Genomic DNA, 17,919 nt, shown 5'->3' with positions numbered 1-17,919 from the left:
TTAACATATGTTCAGAAGCAGCAGCATGGAGGACATTATACATCAACACTGAGCAGTGTAGCTGTGAATCCAAACACTTACTAGCAAGCAGTAGCTCCATCTGTGTCTCTGCTTCTTACTCTCAGAGAATAGCGTATTGCAGTGCCAGATTCTACTAAGGCTGAAGTCATATATGTGTTTCGTGGTCCAAGTATGAACCAGCCGTGGACCTGTATGAGGTGTTGAGTTCCAAGTCAGTAGATCCTTAGCCGTTTTGTGCAAAAAGCTTAAGGCCGGTGTCCCACTTGCAACTGCAATGTGAGAAACTCACACCTCAATACCGGCATTTGGTACCGGAGTGTGCGGCTGTATGTATTTCAATGCAGCTGAACGCTCCGGTCCCGAGAGCCGGCGGCAGTGCCGGTATTGAGGTGTGAGTTTCAGTTGCTGAGTTACTGAGCATTGCAGTTGCAAGTGGGACACCAGCCTAAATCTCATCCACAAGCTGCTTAGAAAAAAAAGTTAAGTTTTCACAGAAAGTAACTTGTGGAGCAATAGCGTAAAATCTGTGACAATCTGCAAGTAAATTGAGGCTTTTTGCTATTTTTTTTTTTTTTTGCTTTCCCCCCTCCCCCACTAAAAGGTTAAAACGTCCGTTTTTTTTTCAGACTGCTGCAAAACATCATGGGAGATGATGTCACGAAACCAAAGCGATAAAACCCTTGATTTTGTGCCAAGAAAAAAAAAAAAAAAAAAAAAACTTGGTGTTTACAAAAAAGGTACAAAGTTTATCCAGATAACTCTCCGGCTAATGTGAGAGCGGAGTTATTACTTGTCACACCTGAGAAACGGGAACCAGTGTCTAATAGACGGCTGCTTGGATATTAAAATGATTAATGATCGTTAGGGTTAACCCATTGAGGTCTGGGATTCAGCAAATAATTGCAGTGACAGTTTGTTCAGATATTCACAGTTTTGTTCCAGCTGGACGACTAGAAGACAATACGGGGGAATACATTCCACATGTTATTAAAGTTCCTTCATTATATAAAAAAAAATAAAAAAAATTATAGAACTTTATTTGTTAGTGGCCCTTTAAGGATAGAATGAATGACCCAGAACTGCACAGACTAAGTTCCAAAATTCATTTTATTAGTGTCAAATCCATGTTGCCTTTTAATCTCAGCTGTAAATACAGGAAACTTTCATTGGATGGAAGTAAAGACAACACACAAGACACAGACATTCATTATATCCTATAGATTCTCTTCGGTGGTGGGAACATAATTCTGGATGTGAAATATCATCCCTGTAAACAGCCATCCAGATACTTCTGGATAGTCCAAGGATCCTCCTTGGTCAATGGACAATAATGGAGTGAAGGCAGCCATATTGAAGTATAATATGTCAATTAAAGGGGATCTCCTTCACTTACTTTTTAAACAAAAATCTGACTTAATATAGTATGATAGCAGGATTTCAGTATTGGTAATCCTTACCCTCTGCCAGTGGTCCGAGAACAGCAATTTGTCTTATTTTAAGGGTAATCTGAGACAACCTGGTTACTATGGAAATACTTCCTGACAATCAGATTTAAAAAGGGTTGTTAGGCATTGCATACATCCATAGCAACAAGACCAAACCTGGATTGGCAGAGAAGGGAAGGACAGCCAGTCTGCTTTATTAATCAGATATTCCAAAAATAGGGATAGGGCCCCTTTAAATCCACCAAAGTTGTGTCTTAAGTATGAATTGGGACCGTTTGTTCTTTTGGGCCGGGAAGATGTTTTAATGGACACGAATGTGATGATTTGTTAATCCCAGAGGTCATTGATTGAACCGTTTTTCCCCCCAACCTAGTGCCATTATGCAATACCACACAATGCGGTGTTATGCTCCGGCGGCCAGCACAGATCGGGACATTGCTGTAGACACTTCACAAATACAGACGATCAGGACACAAGGGAATTGACCTACTCAGAAAGTGCAACGTAAAAACACAATGAGACAACGACAGCGGACATGTGAGCAGACGAGAGCGGCCTAAAACTGCAGCTCCTTCTGGATAGACCAGAGAGTGTCTGCGCTCTTCCTGAGACGCTCCTCTTCATCAGGCTTTAGGGTCATGTTCACCACATCGGTGATGCCCTGGTTACCCAAAACGGAGGGGATGCTGAGGAAGACGTCCTCCTTTATGCCGTACATTCCCTGAAAAAGAGGTATACAAGGTGAATATCATGTAGTCGGCAGCATTATCAGAATATAACTACAATACATAGGGGCAGTATTAGTTATATTCTTGTACATAGGAGCAGTATTATAGTAGTTATATTCTTGTACATAGGAGCAGTATTATAGTAGTTATATTCTTGTACATAGGAGGCAGTATTATAGTAGTTATATTCTTGTACATAGGAGGCAGTATTATAGTAGTTATATTCTTGTACATAGGAGGCAGTGTTACAGTAGTTATATTCTTGTACATAGGAGCAGTATTATAGTAGTTATACTTGTACATAGGAGGCAGTATTATAGTAGTTATATTCTTGTACATAGGGGCAGTATTATAGTAGTTATATTCTTTCATAGCCCTTTTCTTTAGTCACCAGTCCACTGATCATTATACAGTTAGTGTGGGGATCTCGTACCTTCACCATTGTGGAAATAGGATGAACGCGTCTGAGATTCTTTAGAGTAGTTTCTGCAAGATCTGCGACTGACAGGCCGATGGCCCAGGAGGTGTATCCCTTCAGCTTGATCACTTCATAAGCACTACAAGGAAATTTCATGGCATTTTGTAAGTGGCCTCTTCCCATTATATGTACAAGCCACAGAGAGAATGTGACAGTATTTTGTTTGTATGCACTATGGTATATGGCGGTGATCAACAACCTGTGATCAAACCCCAGCAGGGCAAGCTGAGAATTGTAGTGTTTGTCCACACAGAATAATCTGTTACAGATTTTCTTAAGCAAATCCACAGTAACAAAAGCTCCACATTGTGAATTTTGCTGCAGAATTTACAGTCTGCATGAATTGACATGCATTAGATACCAGATCTGCAGCATGTGGATACAATTCTGTTCTGTAAAGTCTCATCCATAATGCTGCTACTGTAATACGCAGATTTTTGGATGGAAAATTTGGTGCAGATATCGCCAGTGTTCACAGACCAGTCATTTGACCATAGCTGATGACCATGAGGTTGCAGGCCACTCGAGATGCTGGGAGTTGTAGTTCTGGGCCACTGGCATATATGGCGTAGCTTTACAGACCATGCACATACAGATTCTGTACCTGTCAACTACTTGTTTGTGGACCTCCTTCCAGTTCTCCTTATCGTTGTCTGCTCCCAGGTCCGGATTCAGGGACTTCAGAGACACTCCGGCTACATTCACGCCACTCCAGACAGGCACTGAAAGAGCAAGGGGAAAAAAAAAAATCATGAGAGCCCTGAAATGATTACCTAAAACTTTCACCTATCCCCTATTCCCATTTTCCATTGATTTCACCCATGACGTACATTTTCATCACAGGTTGCATGAGGGGTGAATAGAACAGGCTCAGGAGCGGAGCCTGCTCTATATCGGGCAGACGATAGCGGCATTACACATCCGGTATCAGCAGCGATCAGAGCCAGCTCGGCTCACTGCTGTCAACAGCGGCTTTAGGGTATGTTTCCACGGTACGTAAACGCTGCTTGTTTGACGCTGCAGCGTCAAACAAGCAGCGTCCAGATGTTCCAGCATAGTGGAGGGGATTTAATGAAATCCCGTCTCCACTATGCGTGGAAACCCGCACGCGGCGGCCCTGCGACTCCGGACATGCTGCGCGTCTTTTCAGAACGCAGCATGTCCGTACACCTTGCGGGGACGCAGCGTCCCCGCAAGGCATATCACAGGGCCCTACGGCGAGGGGTGCGATGATCCCGGATGTGTACTGTACACATCCGGCACCATCGCGTCCCATTAAGGGGGCGGGGCTTAGCGCCGAGCGGCTTCGCCGCTGCGGCGATCCCGCCGGCTAAACGGACCGTGGAGACGTACCCTTATAATAACCAGCTTCTGATGCACTTGCACCCAGTCCACCATTACTGGACAATTGCAGGAGCAGATAGGCTACTATGGCAGTTGGGGGGGGGGGGGGGGGGGGGGTGGGATTCCTGAAGTCCCCCACAGCTGCCATCAGAGTCCTCCCGTCTTGTGCTGGGCTTCATAGGAGAGTGTCATTTCTACAATATATTGCAATACTGTAGTGCTGCAGCATATAATGCAAGCAATCAGAAAAAAAAATACATATATAGATATATTTTATAGATCTTAAAAAAAATAAATGAATGAATAATTAAAGAGTTATTGGAATGTTCCTGTATATAGCAGAGCCGCACAGCTACGTCTCCCGGTAACAGCTGACATTCAGCACCGCAGGGATATTCCCCGGTGACCTTTCGGGGTGAAGGCCGCAGCGTCCGACCTACTTGAGTTACCATCTTGACCTTTCCAAGGAGATAAGTATAGACTGGGTCTAAGGTTACATCTCTGAGGATTGCACTCACCACTGGAGTCTCCGTGTTCACCGATGACCCAGCCGTGGCAGCTCAGGGAGTGGATGCCCAGCTTCTCTCCCATTAGGTAGCGGAAACGGGCAGAATCCAGGTTGCAGCCGCTGCCGATGACGCGGTGCTTGGGGAAACCACTGATTTTCCAGGCTACGTAGGTCAAGACATCCACTAGGAAAGGATAAAAAAAAACAAAAAACAACAAGTTTGCATTTAACAGATCTATTGCTCCCAGGTATCAGCCATTCAGACTGTAGTTTAAAGGAACGTGACCCCCCCAGAACCCTACTGTATATCATGTATCACTGGTGCCGAGACATTTCACAAGCCATATGTTTGACAGATATCAGCGCTATTATGGTCTGTGGACTTTGGGGTTATTGGCCCTTTAAGACTAGAAGGACTAGATCATCATCCGTTGTGCTCCTGGGTCAGTACCGCTACGTTATTGCATAGGACTGCCTCATCCCCTGGAGTGTTGCAGTGCAGGACTCACCGGGATTGGAAACAATCAGCAGGATGCAGTTAGGACTGTGCTTTACAATATTAGGAATGATAAATTTGAAGATGTTGACGTTGCGCTGCACCAGGTTCAGGCGGCTCTCGCCTTCCTGCTGACGGGCTCCGGCTGTGACCACCACCAGCTTGGAATTGGCTGTGACACTGTAATCTGCAACAACAAGGTTGAAGTCGCCATCAGCAGTTTATCCGCTGGCTTTTCACCGACATGCACCAAGGTTTAGGGGGCATCGAGCCAAATTTAAAGGGGTCCGGCTTACGACGCTCCTATGCATAGTAATGAGATGCGCAGTAAAAAACAGGGGTCCGACCTCTGCAATTAAACAATTAACATTATAATTCATTGCAAGTAACAGATCTTAAAACAAATTATATGAACCCCATTTCTTAAAAATATCAGATCCTTTAAGAGGATATGGACTCCCTTAAGTTGCATTTTTGGCTAAAGGACATTTTTGCTATTGGGATTTATTACAATATGTTGCCTCATCTTCCATTTATCTACTGCTTGCTGCAGAATGAACTGACTGAGAAACAGTCAGCGAGCTCATTTTTTTACGGAATAATTTATAACTTTATATTCCTTCTTCTTGAGCCCCTCTCAGGTGACTTCTAGTTATAAAGTTCTCCCAACTTTATACGGTAATAAATCCACTGAGAGGAGCTGATAAGACAGATATAAACTTTTCCATCAGACTTTGCGCTTTGCTGGAACCTCAGTTCACTCATTCTGCAACCAGCAATAAGCAGTGAAAAAAACAGTGCAAACTTTGAAAGAAATCTTAATGCAAAAATACAGGTTTTAAAATGAAAAATAAAATGCCCCCCCAAATTGTAGGCATGCAGTGGTCCTCACCGGGATGGTCCCCGGCATAGGGAATGTCTCCAAGTTAATATTTGGATGGAACTCCCGTATGGGGAATAGGTCATTGGTTCCCCTGCATGGATCACTGACTTACCTTTCCCAGACACAATCTTAGGAGTCCGCAGGAAGAGGCTGCCATGTTGTAGATCCATCATTTCACCCTTCAGTTTGTCTTCAATCACATCAACCAAGGCAAGTTCATCCGCCAGATCCTGCAGAAGAAATGTACAATGTAAGGGTATGAGGATCACACAGGAACCTGCTGGGTAAATGGTGGGAGTCGTCTCACCTTCTGCAGGACGCTGATGGCGCAGGCCATGCCAACTGCGCCAACGCCAACAATGGTGACCTTATTCTGGGAGGAGGCCGCCTCGGGCACCACGTTGTGGATCAGCTTCTCCTTGGTACTTGCCATCTTGCTCTGCTGAAATAAGCACAGTGCAGACTAAGGGCCGGGATAAAGGGCACCAGGCGTTGTACATTAACCCGCAGCCTCATGACTGCAAACAAGAACCGTATCGGAGTCCATAAACCACTCCGATAATGACGGCTAAGCTATACCGTACGGAATATTCTCACACCCGCATTAAAGAATGTAACTATCTGTTTCTAGGAAAGCTGGGTGACCATCCTCTTGGCTGCTATAACTTTTACCAGACTCCTGAAATTCAGATCTGCAGAGCAAGTGACAAACTGAGCTCTGCTATATCCACAGGCCTGAGGTTTCCAGCAGCGCTCATTAGTATAACTGCTCCTTGTGGCTCTTCCTATCAGAATAATTGGATGGGACCCAAGTGTCAGCAGGAAGTAAAGGCCGAGGGTGCGTTATAGTCACAGGCTGAGGGAGTCAGACCGTACATGGATCATAGGATCCACCCAAATATCGGACGCTGGCTCGGCCACAGGACAAAAGCAGGATAAGGAAAGCTTCACACGGCCGACATTCACGGTCCGAGTCCAGAAGGGGGGTCTCCTACGTTCAGGCCCGGAGACCTGCACCCGGTCCGGAGTGTGAACCTTTAATGTAGGAATTCAGGCGAACTCTACGTTATCCCCAAGCCCTGACTCACACAAGCCTTTTTCCTTGTACGTGAAACATCCTTGTTTTTCCACGGATAGCACACATATACCATACAGTTTACTGCAGGAACCACAGAAAACGAAGAAACACACAGACGGCGCACAGGTAGCGACCATGTCATCCACGTGTCGTTGGATCCCACACCCATAGTAGAAACCGACGGGTGCCAAAAATTTGTCAAAATATATATTTCTTTCTCACATGTTCATAAGAGACGGAAATATTTCGCATCTGTGCTCCATTGCTATTGTTTCACATATAGAACGTGTATTATCTCTACGGCTGTTCACGGGTACATATGGCGGTGAAAACTCACATGGACTAAACCCTGATTAATATAATATACATAAACACACAATTTTTTTTAATGTATAAAAAAAGATATATATATTATGCAGCACAGTATATGGGTTTTTCCCTTATGGGAATGGTATTTGTCACAGCTTCCTGTAAGGATATTTATATATATATTTATTCATACCTCAAACACCGGCTCTTATCGTGATGTAACGAGGCCCATCTCTGCTGCGCGGCCCAAAGCGTCTCTACGATCACTTCACTGTATATAGATTTGTCTGGCGTCCTAATGATCCAGAACTTTTGACAATATAGTGACCGTCATGGACCATTAATGGTGAATTTGAGGTATCTGCATGTTGTGAAGCTATGGAAGCAGGACAAGGAACGTCACCGAAAGAGAAGGACATTTACCCTCTCGGGAATATGCAGTGTTTCCATAGCTACAGCATCTCTGGGGATCGAGGATGATGAGGTAGATATATACAAGATGGCCTCCTCCTGGTGGAGATGTGACATCATGTACGTAGTGGCAGGGGACGAGGATGTCTGCAGTGAAGGACACGGGGATGATGAGGTAGATATATACAAGATGGCCTCCTCCTGGTGGAGATGTGACATCATGTACGTAGCAGCAGGGGACGAGGATGTCTGCAGTGAAGGACACGGGGATGATGAGGTAGATATATACAAGATGGCCTCCTCCTGGTGGAGATGTGACATCATGTACGTAGCAGCAGGGGACGAGGATGTCTGCAGTGAAGGACACGGGGATGATGAGGTAGATATATACAAGATGGCCTCCTCTTGGTGAAGATGTGACATCATGTACGTAGCGGCAGGGGACAAGGATGTCTGCAGTCAAGGACACGGGGATGACGCTCTCCACACCCCTCATCATATCAGAATGTGGTATATAGACCACCCTTTGTGAGTATTACATATAGCCGAGCAGGAAACTGAAGTTACATTTTTTTTTGTGTGCAAATTTGAGAAATTCTGTGGTTATTGCCCAACTCCACCAGTGAGCTGTAACGTGACTGCAGATTACAAGACCGGACCCTTAGAGGATCCCAACTACTGACCCCTTACTGGGTGATCATCAGATCATTATCGGATGCACAGAAGGCAGAGGAAGAAAAGGAAAGACAGAATGGAGTTTCTCCTAGTTCCTAATATTCTAAGCAGCAGCCGCCCCACCCCTCACATCTCAGCATCCCCCCCAGGACTGACTCAATGCATGGAAGCAGAGGATGAGGGGGCACGGCGCCAGCATGACAAGACCACCCCCGCCACCATCACTTGTTACTTTCTATCAGGCACTTCAGTAATTGAAATCTGGGCTATAAATACTGCAGCCTGAAAAGTGGGGCCGACTACATGACACCGTAGATTGTGCATCTGATGGACTGACCCAGGAATGAGCAGAAAGCCTGGATCCCCAGAAGGGCAATGTGTATGGATGAATTTAGCAAAGTATAGATTAACGCAACACATACAGATGAGTGCAGCAATGTATATAATAATGCAGCACATGCAGATGAGTGCAGCAATGTATAGATTAATGCAACACATGCAGATGAGTGCAGCAATCTATAGATTAATGCAACCCATGCAGATGAGTGCAGCAATCTATAATTTAATGCAACCCATGCAGATGAGTGCAGCAATCTATAATTTAATGCAACCCATGCAGATGAGTGCAGCAATCTATAATTTAATGCAACCCATGCAGATGAGTGCAGCAATCTATAGAATAATGCAACCCATACAGATGAGTGCAGCAATGTATAGATTAATGCAACACATACACCAGTGTAATTAATAACATTTCATTAGCACAATGGTTAGAAACATATCAAGCAGAGCAATGTATAGATTTATAGCTGTGTTAGGTGAAGCGGTGTCCCCAGAAGTGTAATGTATGAATATATGGAGCAGCACAATGGATAGAATTTGATTAGTGCATTGTATACAGATATATGTAACATTATAATGTACAGATTATATTAGTGCAGTGTATAGCGTTATATCCATGCTAGGTATAGCTGTAATAGATGACTATGTAGCAGTGCAATGTATAATGATGTATGTGGCATCACAATGTACACATTATATTAGTGCAATGTATATTCTTGCTTATTATGTGTATTAATATATTTCTTGCATTACTTAAAACCCTGCCTACTGACACCCATCATTTCTTATAGAATATATAACACAGTCCTCTGCAGAGTAAATAGTGCCCTGCGCCCCCCATTATACAGGGGGTGCAGATCACAGAGGCGTCCTCCGGGGCCGCAGTGTTGGGGTGCGGGCGGCTGCGCTCACCTGGGTGTATGTCTGACTGCTCCTCTCAGCTGCTGCTGCGCCCCGCTCTGCACACAGGAGCCCCGGCGGAGGGATACGTATATATATCGGGGTTGTCCCTGACGTTAGCAGTGATGCGTCCTCATTTGCATAGCTCGCGGACGTGCCTGCTCTCAGGTTCAGCGACTGGCGGAGGGATCTATTGAGAAATGATGCAGTGATGAGGCAGATGCTGGTGGGGAATGAGGTGAGGACTCGGATCGATGCCGAGTCCGACAAGTGACAGGATCAGGCGGCACCGAGGAGCCGGGGGATAATGGCGATGTATGTACACACAGACCCCCATAACATTGTCAGACACAGATTCCCCCATAACACTGTGCCAGGCACAGACCCCCCAATAACACTGTGCCAGGCACAGACCCCCCAATAACACTGTCAGACACAGACCCCCCATAACACTGTGGAGACATCCCCAATAACACTGTCGGACACATATCCCCCAATAACACTGTGCCAGACACAGACCCCCCCATAACACTGTGCCAGACACAGATCCCCCATAACTGTACATTATCCACAGATCTCCCATAACTGTGCTAGACACAGATCCCCCATAACACTGTGCCAGACACAGATCCCCCATAACACTGTGCCAGACACAGACCCCCATAACACTGTGCCAGACACAGATCCCCCATAACAGTACATTATCCACAGATCTCCCATAACACTGTGCCAGACACAGATCCCCCATAACAGTACATTATCCACAGATCTCCCATAACACTGTGCCAGACACAGATCCCCCATAACACTGTGCCAGACACAGATCCCCATAACACTGTGCCAGACACAGACCCCCCATAACACTGTGCCAGACACAGATCCCCATAACACTGTGCCAGACACAGACCCCCATAACACTGTGCTAGACACAGACCCCCCATAACACTGCCAGACACAGACCCCCATAACACTGCCAGACACAGACCCCCATAACACTGTGCCAGACACAGATCCCCCATAACACTGTGCCAGACACAGACCCCCCATAACACTGTGCCAGACACAGACCCCCCATAACACTGTGCCAGACACAGACCCCCTCATAACACTGTGCCAGACACAGATCCCCCATAACACTGTGCCAGACACAGACCCCCCATAACACTGTGCCAGACACAGACCCCCCATAACACTGTGCCAGACAGACCCCCCATAACACTGTGCCAGGCACAGACCCCCCATAACACTGCCAGACACAGACCCCCCATAACACTGTGCAAGACACAGACCCCCCATAACACTGTGCCAGACACAGACCCCCCATGTGCACACGTAGAAAAAGAGGTGCAGAATTTTCTGCACAAAATCCGCATCTCCTGGCAGAATCCGCAGCCGCGGCTTTTATGTGTTTTTTATGCGGAATTGATGCGGATTTTTTGCGTTTTTTTGCCACTGCGGATTATTATCATGGAGGGGTGCAGAAACGCTGCAGATCCCCACAAAAGAAGTGACATGCATTCTTTGAAATCTGCAGCAATTCCGCACTGATTTTTCCGCACCATCTGCACAGCTTTTTTTAATTCCATTGAATAACATTGTACTGTACATCACAGTGCGGATCTGCAGCGTTTCTGCACGGAAAAATCAGCTGCGGATCCGCAGCAAATCCGCATCGTGTGCACATAGCCTTACACTGTGCCAGACACAGACCCCCCATAACACTGTGCCAGACACAGACCCCCCATAACACTGTGCCAGACACAGACCCCCATAACTCTGTTCCAGACACAGACCCCTATAACTCTGTGCCAGACACAGACCCCCCCATAAGAGTGCATCATCCACAGATCCCCCATAACAGTACATCATCAATCCCCCATAATAATGCGCCTGGCACATGTGCAGATGTGAGTGACTGCATTCTGCACGCAGCACAACACAAGATATGGAGACCCTATAAAACCAGATTAAATAATAAATCAGTGGGGTCTCAATGATTGCACTGTGCCCCGCAGCCCCCAAAAGACAAAGAGGAGAAAGCTGGGCCACCCAGTCCAGTTCTGTTCTGGCCCTGCAGCACCTCAGCGTCCGCCACGGCTCTGGCCCTACAGCCGGCTACATAACAGAGGAGAATAGGAAGTTGCGTCTTTCGCGCGTATAAGGCCGCATTCACACGTCCGATTTTTGCGCCCTAGTGCTGGCCGTGACCTTCACAGACAGCTCTCGTGCCTGTGATAATCTACGGGATCATTCACATGTTCGTGATTTTTTTGTGCACCTTGCAGTCAGCGGAAAAAGGCAGAGACATATCCTATTCTTGACAGTGCAAGTCTATGGGTCCGTGTAAATAATCGGGTGATATACAAGTGCGCTCCGATTTTCAGACTGTCAGAAAGTTGAAGATAGAGAAACTTTTTTTTTCTCCATATATGAGAAAAACTGATGACACTCGGACCGGACTCCAATCAAAAAAATTGTTCCCTTTTTTTTTTGTACAAGAGAAAATCGGACGTGTGAACGAGGCTTTAGTAGATGCTCAGGTGGTGAACGTTGCCCATGAGACTGGAGACCTTTATCCCCAGATTGGGACTGGCTTACCTGCACTGATGGCAGGAGAGAATCCTGTGTAACGGAAGCCATCAAGCTGTCGGAAAGGTCTGCAGGATACAAGACCACGGGCAATTAGCTATAAATTTTAGCTCTTGATTTTGACATCAGATTGTAATAACGAGATGGGTCAGTACGAAGCACAAAGGGTTGAGGTCCCTCCCAGGTTTTTGTAATCTCTCCCAGTTTTGTGGGGTCTCTATCAGGATGGAGGATGGGGTCCTCATTCAGATATGATTTATCCAAAAGTAATGAGAGTAAAGCCAGCGCTGACTGGTCGCAGGAATCGCGTGACGCAAAAATGTAACAATGTCATGCGAGTTCCAGGAGAGCCAGTGCCGACACCGCTGGAACAGCGCTGCTACCGGAGGTGAGTATAGGTGTTATTATGTTATTGGGGGGGAAACAGGGATTGAGAAGGGACTGTCCGAGTACCGAGTAATGGTCAACCTCTTTAATCATTACAGCCACATTTATCGCCATTTTCAAAAAATTCCTGTCTCATATGCTCCTTTTTGCTAAGGGGTAGGGTTTTGGAGACATTGCTGTTCCTGTCTCGTAACCACCATTTTTGAGTGCGTAGGTTTCTCCTTAGGTCCCCCACATCAGTGGCCAGGAACCAGGTGACATTCACTCTAAAGGCATCCCATCCCAACACCCCAGCCTTCCCAATATTGTCTAAAAGATAGGTGTTCCATCTCCCCACAAAATAAAGTGGTGGGGGAAGAAGAGAGAACCTGAATGGATTCATAAGACGTAAAGGCTTCAGGAGAGGACCTTCCCAGTAAAAAGACACAACAGGTGGGGCATGGTCCGGGGTCGGGCAAGATAGGTATTCACATGATTTAAGTCTCGCCAATGTTGGATCCAATTCCATTTCCATTTGATATTTCACAGATGCAATAAGCAGTAATGGGAACCACCCACTGCCGAACCCGTGTTACATCCCCGATGAATTGCAGTCACCTATATGGGTGTTTCATCATGCGGCAACCATCGGCCTCTGTGATTACAATAGTGTCATATGTCTGCAGGTAGAGGTGAATGTGCTTTTACAGACCACCACTGCAGAATGCAGGCTATTGTGAGACCACCAGTGAGGGACTTCTGAGCCAATCCTGGTGTAATGCAAATGGATATATGCTGTTATGATCCGGTGACCTTGGAGCCGCATGAGACTTTCTCAGGAGTAGGTGGAACCTGTACTGACCGCAATCCCTAAACTGACACCGCAACTAGAAGTAGCCGTGGGGTGTACCTATAAATCCTAGACACCTCGACACAGCCGGAGGACTAAATACCCCTATAGATGGAAATGGGAATACTATCTTGCCTCAGAGCAGAACCCCAAAGAATAGGCAGCCCCCCACGAATATTGACGGTGAGTATTAGAGGAAAGACATACGCAGGTAGGAAACAAGATTTAGCAAAAGAGGCCACTCTAGCTAAATAGGAAAGGATAGGACAGAATACTAAGTGGTCAGTATAAAACCCTAAAAAATATCCACAGCAGAAAATACAAGAATTCCACCATCTAACTAAAGACATGGAGCGTATATCTGCATCTCCTGAGAATCCAACTTGACTGTAAAAATCCTGACACAGTCCAAGCTGAACAAGAAAAGACAAATGAATAGCACTAAATAGTAAGCACACAGCATGTGTGCTGCAGAAACAAAAACACAGACACTTTGCTGATTTGGCAGCAGGGCAGGAAGACCAGAAAGAGATCCTAAACCTCCCAGAACAATGGACAACTGGCACGGACTAATGAATCCTGCAACCCTAAATACCTCAGTCAGGCCTGCAATCAGCAGGAACACCTGACCAGGATTGCAAGCAATCCAAATGCAATACCACCAACAACCACCGGAGGGAACCCAAAAGCAGAATTCACAACAATATGCACTCTATTCTCATTAAAGCCCAGATCCTTTATCCATATTTCTAGATTATCTGATTCTGGATTCATCTGGTGCCAGATGACCCTGCAAAATTAATGTCAATGAAGGCACTTCAACACGCTTTATTTTTAGGCTCCCCCCCCCCCATGCTTTCAAAGAGATGTTCCCATCCGGGACATTTACAGCTTATGGATAGGATAGATCATAAATGTTCCTGTCGAAAATGAGTCCTCAGCACTTTCACTGTTCATTTTTGCAGGAGCTCCAAAAAGTGCTGACCGTGTTTTCTTAGCAATGTTTGGAGTTCATAGGTTAAATTTCCATGTTGCAAAAACACACTGGATTTTCCGCTGCGATTTACGTACTGCTGCATTCTACAGCACCAACAAAGTGCATAAAGTTTTAAAAAGTGTCATGGACACGCTGCGAAATATATCTGCACCGTAAACTGAAAGGAGCTGCGGGTTTGATATTTGTGGCATTTCAACAGCAGCTGTTTTGCCATGCAATAAGTGAAATATGCGGCTTCATCGCACCTTTTCCGCCATGATATCCACAGCGTCATATACCACTGCGGGACCTACACTACTAAAGGTCCACAGCAAACACTTTCTGTAGTAATGTTTCCTTATAGAAATTAATGCACAGAGCCGCCCCGAGTGTCCAGCTCTCTACCTGACAGCAGGTGCCGCTGCCCCGTTTATCAATATGCCATGTATGTACTATATGAGACAATCCCTTAAAAATTTCTGACTCTGGTCCATTAAAGGAAAATTATTGTATATTCATTTATACTATTTGTCTGCATTACTATCACATGATACCAGCACCAGCTCTTTTTCGTGTGCGCACCGCCCTCCTCAGACGAGGCTCAGCTGTGCCTATGCGTGGACCACCTCCCCTCCATCTGCTGTGTTATTATCCCTTTTTTATTGGAAAAAGAAATGAGCGAACAGAGAATTAACTGTAGTGTGCACGCGGCCTAAAGCTGACCATGCTCAAGTGAGTCCAAACAATGGCCATTTCTCTTCTTACGAGTACTCGTCTTGGCCAAGTATTCATGTCCCTTCAATAAAAGGAGTAAGCAGTAAAGACTCCCCTGGTAACAGTTTAGCTCTCCGAAAAACATTCCAAAATGCCCGATCCTTCCCTTCAGAGGTCTTCATATACTCCCAGGAGACCCCTTACACGTAGACAGAGCTGAATGACCTCTCCATTGGTGCCAGCAACTAAGAAAATCACTCAATGCTCATCAAAAGAAGGTCAAAAAAGGAAGAAGAGGGAAAACAAGCACCAAGTCCTGGTTTGGAAAGTGGTGGTGCCAACAAGCAGTGCCAGTGGGATCCATTTAATCTTTGCGCTGGAGCCACCTGTGTGCAGAATGCATTTTGCCTGTCGAATCTGATAATTTCCACTGAGATAAGCTGCACCAGAGAGGCCTGACAACTTCAGTTTCCATAGAAATAACACAGCTGAGACAACGGAAACATCTCAGTTTTAACTTGCCTATATATATATATATATATATATTTATATTTTAATGGCCTTAGGCTCAATCTCGAGTCATGGTGACTTGATGGATGATCAATCTCGTTCACACCTAGATGGTTTGAATGTATTAAGCCATAGGGTTGCTGATCTTCCTTTTCGCCTTGTTCCTTCTACTCTTCCGACCATGATGTCCTTCACCACTGATTGCTCTCTCTGTATGATGTGTCCAGAGTAGGCAAGTCGTAGCTTGGTGATCCTTTGCTTCCAGTGACACGTCAAACTTGATTTGTTCCAAAATTGATTTGTTTGTTCTTTTTCTTGCCTTCCATGGTATTGATAACATCCTTCTCCAGCACATTCTGAAAGCGTCAATTCTTCTTCTGTCCTTTTTCTTTAGACTGTGGAGACCTGGGTGTCGTAACCAGTGCCTTCCCCCTCCGACCAATCCCGTAATGAAAACACACAGTCCTAGGTGGGTTGAACAGGTCGTCACAGTTTATTAATTACATAAGCAGAGAAAAGGCAATTACATTTCATAACGGGCGGCTCATCGCCGAGATCCTGTCCGCGATCGATAGACTAGTTGGCCAATGAGCGGTTACGAACCTTTGCCCTCCTCCACTTCTTTCGTTGTGACTTAGTATCATTAACAAGGGTTAGTTATATAAATATATATATATTTTTTTAAAATACAGATATACATCTATCCGCCAGTTAGTATGGTAATTTACAAATCCCCTCTATAATTGTAAAGCGCTGCAGAATATGTTGGCGCTATATAAATAAAATTATTATTTACACCCCATTGACATCTATAAGGGAGGGAGGATGGGACATAATCTTCCAGGTGTCCGCCGGAGGAAAAAGGAAGTTACTGACCCGGACACCTGAATTTGACCCCTATGGGTGTGGCCGTAGGACCTTCCCTTTTATGAACCATTGGACAGCTGGGCATCCCAGTTAGTGCATCACCATGGGGAGTGGTGCGAGGGGGGAATTGGGCACTGACAGTATTTTATTCGCTTTAGTCATATGGGCTCCACAGTCATTCCTTATGCAGTACGGGGCCTGCCATTGTCCAGGTTTCGCACCAGTATATTCCTACTGAAAAGACCAAACTATGTGCAAGCCGTGTCTTCATCACCAGGGAAATATTCCTCAATTTGAAGACCTTGTTCAGTGACCTCATTATTGATTTGCCCATAGATATTCTCCTATTGACTTCTGGTGTCATCTTGAGTCATCATCGATCCGAGTAGGTTGACGTCCTTTACAACTATTTACACCACACACGTTATATATACAACATAGAACTTGCAACATCAAAAAAGAAATGTTGTGTAATGATAGAAATCTTAGGATGGAGACGTTACTGACCTGCAAAGGATGGAAAAATGGAAACACAGTTTTTAAATGTCTAATTTAATTCGGCCTGGAGTCTGAGCCACATGTAGAAATCCCGGCACTTCCAGCCTCTGAGATCATTTATGGTCGTCTGAGGAAGGTTCTGCTGCTGAATACAGTACTGTGCAAAAGACTTATGCAAGTGTGGAAAAAATACTACAGAATAAGAATGCTTTAAAAAAATAAAATTGTTACTATATTAATTTTATTCATGAATAAAATGCAAAGTGAATGAACACAAGATAAATCTAAATCCCATCAATATGTGGCGGGCGCCCTTTGCCTTCACCAATTCTACTAGGTCGGTTCTCCAAGATGTTTGGAACAACCTCTTAGTGAGTTCCTTAAAAAAGCAATTTGATGAAAAACTGTGTGCACGTGTACAGAGAAGAAGTGATGAAGACAAAGGGCGGTCACCAAATATTCATGTTCATTCACTTTCCATGTTGATAATTGATAAAAATAAACAATAACACTTCTATTTTTAAAGCTTCTTACTTTGCAGCATTTTTTCCACACCCTGCCTAATACTTTTGCACAGTACCGGATGTGTATATACGTTTGTACCTGTATGTGTGTATGATTGTCCTGGTTCACTCACATAGAATAAGCAGAGATAATGATGGACTCTATAGATCCGCACATTCTTGCACATTAAACTCGGAGGGGCAGGTTGTCGTTCCTTTACCATAATCACTCTCATAGTGGTACCAGTGTACATAGGGCATAGTGGGCTCCTTATACTGTTCTTACTGGGAGGAACTGGTAATACAGAAATGTCACGTCCATACTCTGCTGTATCATTTCCTGCCTTTGGTTACAGGCACGGAGCAACTTGTTTCATCATCCAATTCTTACTATTACAAATATACAGAAACTACTAGTAAGAACATGG

General features: G+C 45.1%; 1 protein-coding gene across 2 annotated transcripts; it reads right to left on the bottom strand.

Moving 5' to 3' along the window:
• Positions 1-1,110: 1,110 nt before the first annotated feature.
• Positions 1,111-9,785, bottom strand: LOC143806521 (L-lactate dehydrogenase A chain). 2 transcript variants are annotated; one of them, XM_077287146.1, is made up of 8 exons: positions 9,631-9,785; positions 6,211-6,345; positions 6,016-6,133; positions 5,034-5,207; positions 4,535-4,708; positions 3,277-3,394; positions 2,628-2,751; positions 1,111-2,187 (listed from the first exon to the last, which is right to left on the bottom strand). In XM_077287146.1, exons 2-8 carry the CDS (start codon positions 6,334-6,336, stop codon positions 2,023-2,025), a joined length of 999 nt encoding a protein of 332 aa, XP_077143261.1. In that variant the 5' UTR covers positions 6,337-6,345; positions 9,631-9,785; the 3' UTR covers positions 1,111-2,022. The 2 variants fall into 2 exon arrangements, with proteins under 2 accessions (XP_077143261.1, XP_077143260.1); XM_077287145.1 differs by having other exon boundaries at positions 6,211-6,342; positions 9,631-9,778.
• Positions 9,786-17,919: the final 8,134 nt, after the last annotated feature.

Source organism: Ranitomeya variabilis, chromosome 2, assembly GCF_051348905.1.
Source record: "Ranitomeya variabilis isolate aRanVar5 chromosome 2, aRanVar5.hap1, whole genome shotgun sequence".
Taxonomy (NCBI): Eukaryota; Metazoa; Chordata; class Amphibia; order Anura; family Dendrobatidae; genus Ranitomeya; species Ranitomeya variabilis.
This window is presented reverse-complemented; position numbering and strand designations above follow the sequence as displayed.

Coding starts and splice junctions, on each gene's coding strand:
- LOC143806521 (XM_077287146.1), bottom strand. CDS start 6,336: ATGGCAAGTACCAAGGAGAAGCTGATCCACAACGTGGTGCCCGAGGCG. Junction 5,208..6,015: donor TAAGATTGTGTCTGGGAAAG/GTAAGTCAGTGA, acceptor TTGTTGTTGCAG/ATTACAGTGTCACAGCCAAT. Junction 3,395..4,534: donor TGAACACGGAGACTCCAGTG/GTGAGTGCAATC, acceptor TTGCTCTTTCAG/TGCCTGTCTGGAGTGGCGTG.